General features: G+C 35.6%; 1 protein-coding gene across 1 annotated transcript in view; it reads right to left on the bottom strand.

Moving 5' to 3' along the window:
* The window catches only part of kif16bb (kinesin family member 16Bb), a 42,705-nt gene extending 38,326 nt beyond the window's left edge, over nt 1-4,379 (bottom strand). Inside the window, exons 1-5 of the mRNA XM_016442227.1 lie at nt 4,333-4,379; nt 3,856-3,925; nt 3,560-3,676; nt 3,083-3,199; nt 1,655-1,752 (exon numbers count right to left, since the gene is read on the bottom strand). Coding sequence (XP_016297713.1) covers nt 1,655-1,752; nt 3,083-3,199; nt 3,560-3,676; nt 3,856-3,925; nt 4,333-4,379 — 449 coding nt within the window. The remainder of the gene's footprint in view (nt 1-1,654; nt 1,753-3,082; nt 3,200-3,559; nt 3,677-3,855; nt 3,926-4,332) is intronic.
* Nucleotides 4,380-6,134: the final 1,755 nt, after the last annotated feature.

Here is a 6,134-nt window from a genome sequence, read left to right as displayed (position 1 = left end):
TGCAACATCTAGACTAGTCTGCGTTCAGCTAAGTAACATATTCAAAAATCAAATAAAACAAACCAATAAAACATTTCATTCATGGGGATGAACACAGAAACTAGCCTCATTATGAAGCCTCTTATTAAATGGATGTCAACTTATCTATAGTCTCTTAAGGCTGGAATACACTACACAATTTTTCCCCTTGATTTTCCACTGATTTACAGTCTGGAGAAGTTGATGCTAGCTGCCAAAGGTCAGAGCCAGTCTGTAGATTTGAGTCGACTGATTCCATAGAAAATCGATTAACTTAACTTAAAGTGACAACCATCAGTTTATATGTAAAGTCTGTTTATGAAGTATTTACATAGACGTTCAATGTGGAAGAGCTTAAAGAGAGCACACTGAGCTTAATTGGAGCAGCAACAATGTTTAATTAATTTCATGTAATATATATTAAAATTACAAGATTTTGCTAAATAAATAATCTAGGTCATGTATTAAGTTCATACATATTTTATTATGAACAACTATTATTAACAATATCTATGAATTTATACTTTTTCTTATTGATATTACACTGAAAATGTATGATTTTCATAGTAGTGTACCCTTTAAGCTCATCTTAAAATAATATGAAATCTTAAAAAATTACAGCAGTATAAAACCACAGACCAGCAATAAACTGTTAATTTATAATATTATGGATGTAAAAGTACAAGCCAGTAATGCCTGTGAAGTAATATATTAGCGTAGCACACAATCTTATACAGCTAGTCAGCTAACTGTGTTCTGTAGCATCTGCACTGTGTTGCTAAAACTATCTTTTGGATCTAACTGTAATTATTTCCCACATCCACGTTCCAGGTTATAATATGCAAAAGTATAAACATTAATCTCTTAATTTTACAGTAAGTAGTGAAACTTACCCAAAATAAAGGCTTAAACGTCTAAACAATTCACATTTAAGGAGCTACTCTTTTGGTGAAAGTTTTCAGACAGCTTTGAAAATGGCCGCCAGACAATGTGAACACATGGAGGCTCATATCTCAGTGTGCAATGATCTGATTGACTTGAAATTACAGGAGGTATGTAGTAACAAACACATCAATTGGTTAAGACATCAAGCATAATAATACATTATTTTGTCTTTTTATAATCTGAGCTCAAATATGGAAGTGTGCTTAATGGGTACGTGAGCTTAATAGGTACGTTTACCCTATCTCTGATGTCTAAAATAACATTTAATATGCCTAGTCACACCCCTGGTTTCACTGTCTGTCTCTCTCATCTAATCTACCACATGGCTGTTATCGAGAAGCCACTATGATAACTGCTTTAGGTGGAAGCAGACGGAGGCTGTACACTGACCTTCCTGATCATCTGGTCGTAATTACACTCCTGCTATCTTACAATGTCCATAAGAAAGGACAAGCTGCCAGAATGGACGCCTCATTTACACACTGCAATCTGCCTGTCCTTCTCCCTGGGATTTTGATGGGATCATCAACCTACAATAAACCGCCATGGAGCAAATGATAGGAGCAGCCATTGACAGCTGTGGTCATGTAGGTAGCTCTCTTGACACATCTGAATTACTTATGTTACTAAGTCCTTTGGCAGTCTACCCACAGCATGGTTATGCTATTATCTATGCATATCGCGTTCATACCTGACCTCCATGTGAAATGATGCCTTGTCTTTTTGTAACACGCCACTGATGTGGTGGAACAGCCCCTCACAGATCTGTGGAATCAGTCCATAATCATCCTGAGAGAGGGGAAACAGAACATTTGTGGATAAATGTAGCCAGGTGGTTAACGAACTGGACCGAAAGATTGCAGGTTCAAACCCCACAAGGGATGATCTATGTGTTATGACCATTATCAAAATGACATTTTGAAGAATGTTTCAACAGATTGTGTCCATACAATGAAGTTTTGGACCACACTGACTTTCATTGCATGGACTATAAAAAAAAAATAACAATAAATAAAAACAGGAGCCATTTTTAAAAATATCTTCTTTTGAGATCCACAGAAGAAAAATGCCATACAGGTCTGGAACGAGAGTAAATGATGACAGAATTGTCATTTTTGGGGTAAACTATTCCTTCAAGCAAGAAAAGTTGTAATAGATGTATGTGCAGTATGTATGTAAATAAATACATAATTATTCAGCTAAATGTGATTAAGTTGTATTTTCATTGCAAAAATAAATCTAAACATAAAACAAAACAAAAAAACTAAACAATAAACATAGCATGAAGCATATTTACTAGCTATTAAAATGTCAATAAACTAAAGAAACTACAGACAGAGATAAGCTTGACCAAGGTCAGAAATAATGGACATTGTTAGAATGTATATAAGACATTTTGTACCATTTAAGAAGAACAAGCAAAGGTGTGACACTGTGCAATCAAAACCTGCTGTAAAATAACCAGTAAACTCTCTCTAAAAGTGAAGAATGTAATTTATGTATCTTATTGTCATCTATTGAATTGCACATTGAGTTGGAATAGAAGAAAGTATTTCCACATAATCATCTTTCAAATATTAAAAATCTAAAAGTATAGAATAACATTTTAGGACAAAGAATGATTTCCCATGGTGCTTTTGCCCTTTCAAACATCCACACAATTAAGAAGTTTTGATTTCAGCTCTCTCTCTCTCTCTCTCTCTCTCTCTCTCTCTCAAATATTTCTTCACTCTGCGCTTTTCACCAGAACTTTGAATAAATCAGAACTCCATTAAAGTCTGCACATTATTTTCCTCTCTGATCTGCAATGGCGGCTTTTAATTACTACCCAGGACAAAGGGGGAATATCAGACAGAATAGAATGATTATCATCCGAACAAATCTGAATGAGTCTCTCGGATGACAGACCGATACGGGTTATAATTATGTGTTCTTCATATTTTGCCCTTGTCACATTTTGTGATTACTCATGAGAAGCATGCAGTGAAATAGCTGATCAGCAGTCACCAGGATTAAGAACCACTATATGCGTCTTCTGAAGAGCAGGAGTGTTTTACTAACTGTGACTGATTTTAAAATCACACTTGAGGAGGACACAGCAATGAGATGTGAATCTAACCAGGTTGCCCATCATGGTGTAGGACTTTCCTGAGCCTGTCTGGCCGTAAGCAAAGACGCAGGCATTGTAACCCTCAAAAGCAGCTTGCAGGACATCGGTGCCGAGATCTTCAAAAATCTGAAATGACAGATGACACAAAGAAAAATTTGCTAAAGAGTTACTTTCTTTAGTACTTACACCTGGAATCTTTATCTGCTGTACAAAAACAATTATTTTTAGTCACTGACAAGATCTTACTGGAAAGTATCTTCTAAGGTTTTCAAAGCATGAGTAACAGCTCAGCTAGCCCCCGTACAATTGCAGATCAGGTAAATAAACCAAATTAGCTAAATGAGTCATTAATATTGTCAATAAACCATTCTTCAACTTGAAATAATGACATTGAAAAACAAACCTTGACAATAAATATACAGTAGGAACAGCTAGTTTTATTAGTGCTGGAACACTTCTGTCATTATTATTACTGGGCACATGTACCTTTTCCTGGGTCACAAAGTTTGGACTTGTGCTGTTCATTGAATCATAAGAGAAATCATATGAAAAAGACTTTGTGCTCTCTCCAAACGATTCTTCATTCATGCAGTGGTAGTTCTCCTACAAAGCATAAATCACATCAACAAACTGAATGGCAAATATTTGAAAATATTTTACATTTTAGATAGGTATAACAAAAAAATAAAGGGTGATTTTTTACCAAGCACTGGTTCATTTCTGACTGCGAGCTACAAATGCACATAAAGAAAAATCTATTAAATATCAACTGAATGACACACTTTCATGTTTCGGACAGAGGTTTTATGTCCATCCACTTGTATAATGACTTTGGCTGACAGGTCCTTCTCCCTGAGAGAGAAATAAAGAGAGAGGGTGAGAGAAATTGTCGAGAGAAAAAAGCTGTCTATGATAATGCCACTGATTTTTTTGCATAATAACTATTTTTCAATGAGTGAAAAAACGAACTTGTAAAAGAATTATAACTGTGAAAACTGCTCTCCAGTGAAATAGATTCATGATAGAGATTAATTCATGAATACATTCATCTTTCTGCTGTATTGTCAGACGCGCTTAATCTGCATTTCGACTTACTAATATTAATATTGTAGCCTAGTCACAATTATTTTCCACATTGTGCCAAATTGCTAGTAAACCTTTAGGTAACAGACCAGCCTTTATAATTCTATCTAATAAATAAAGTAGGTAATGTATGCCACTAGTAGCTAGTTATGTTGATTTCGAACAGTCGCACTAACCTTTGGCTCAGCGGACGAACCCGCACCGCGACGCGCACAGACGCCATGGGTCTTCGGTGACGAGACACTTATCACACCCCACACACTTCACCTGTTTGCTTTTTAACGTTACGTCTTATGTATCATATCTATAATGTATGCACTTCCATAAACACCTGTACCTGTAAGCGCTGACAGGTAAAGCCTGCTTCAGTGTTCCGAAATGTTTTACCAACTCATATATCTTCACTTCAACGGGTGTCTATCTACCAGAGATAAGAAAATAAACTCTTAGCTAATGTATGCGTTGCTGGCAAACTTGCAAGTGCTGAGGTGAAGGTTTATCTCATGAATGTTAATCACGCTGACACTGTTTGGTAACCAATACCAAAGGCTTTTCATGAATATTTTAACTGTTATGGCGCTCAAAGTCCTGTAATTGGCTCATGAATACTGTCACGTAGTTTGAAAACCAATCAATGGCGCAGGCTCATGAATATTAAGAGACGTAACAGCAGGAGTAGTTGTAATAATTTGATGACTTTCAGTTTTCATGTTAAAACAGTTTTGGGCACTTCAAAAAGAATATTCCGACATTCCATAATTTAAAATCATTACAGAACCCCATGTGACTTAATACTTGTTTACCTGCTTGTACCTGAGCTCAAATCAGCTCTTGAGATAACGAAGTGCAATCGTCCGGAGACTGCATTTACCATTTTGTTCAGAAAAAAGGGTCCATTCATGAGTGTTACTTTTTATATTTAATTAGGCTAAATATCTTATATATTATTCTAAAATTAGTTTTTATTAGTTTTCAATATTGAATGATAGGCCTACTTTTTTTTGTTTGTTTGTTTTGGTAGATTTGATTATATTTATGTCCTGTATATGGCAGTCTTTTTCTGGTTATAAGAAGAAGGCACATACTGTGATCTAATATACTCTGGCTAATTTCCTTTACTGATTATAATATTACTATAACATCTTTCATACAGCACTGTAAAATGTACACTGATTGCTAAATCTAAAAGAACTGACCTGGTTTAACGTTATAATTCTATTACTTACTATTTTAGGCAGTGCAAAGTAAAACTTAAAGGTAAATACTTCAATAATGCAATAAAAAAAAAATCAAAGGACAACATGACAACATAGTAAAGGACAACATGACAACTGCGATTTCCTCTCTACGGACTACATGGATGCCATCACTGATACATGCCCATCTATTCCACTGTGACAGCAATTAAGCAACAGTTCCTCATTTCATAGATATGAATCTTACTGTTTATTAAGTTTACTCACTAATAAATATTGATCATATTTTTGATGGCTGAAGAATCAATAAAAATTGCTTTTCTGAGGGCAGTTCTCCAGATTTTTTTTTTTTTTATCGTTTTTGAATCTGTCTGTAGCAGTGATGTTGAGGAGCTGTAGTCATATAGATTGTGGTTTTGTATGTGTGTTTGATAGTTATGTGAGTAAGCCTGTGAAGTTTTGTATTCGGAACACATCAACTCGTGTCGCAATGACAAAGGCCTTGTGGTTTGAGGGACAAGAGCATGTTGGGGATGCTTTGTTCATCCATAGATCTTTCCTTGAGCAATTATTTTGGTCTACTGTCTTCTTCAATCACTACAAAAGCATAAAAGGGAAGGAAGTTGTCAGTCACTGATCACATGGTGCACAGACTTTGCCATAGTGTCAGACGAAGCAGTTTTTCCCACCACATCACACTCTTTCATATCACAGCTGAAAGCGTTTCCTCACACCCACTCAAGAAAAGCTCCAGACCATGAATGAGAGTCTATTAGCAAGGC

The sequence above is a fragment of the Sinocyclocheilus anshuiensis genome, unplaced genomic scaffold (genome assembly GCF_001515605.1).
Source record: "Sinocyclocheilus anshuiensis isolate Anshui unplaced genomic scaffold, SAMN03320099.WGS_v1.1 scaffold487, whole genome shotgun sequence".
In the NCBI taxonomy this organism is placed as follows: domain Eukaryota; kingdom Metazoa; phylum Chordata; class Actinopteri; order Cypriniformes; family Cyprinidae; genus Sinocyclocheilus; species Sinocyclocheilus anshuiensis.
The sequence above is the reverse complement of the archived record's forward strand: the minus strand, read 5'-3'. Positions and strand labels throughout refer to the sequence as shown.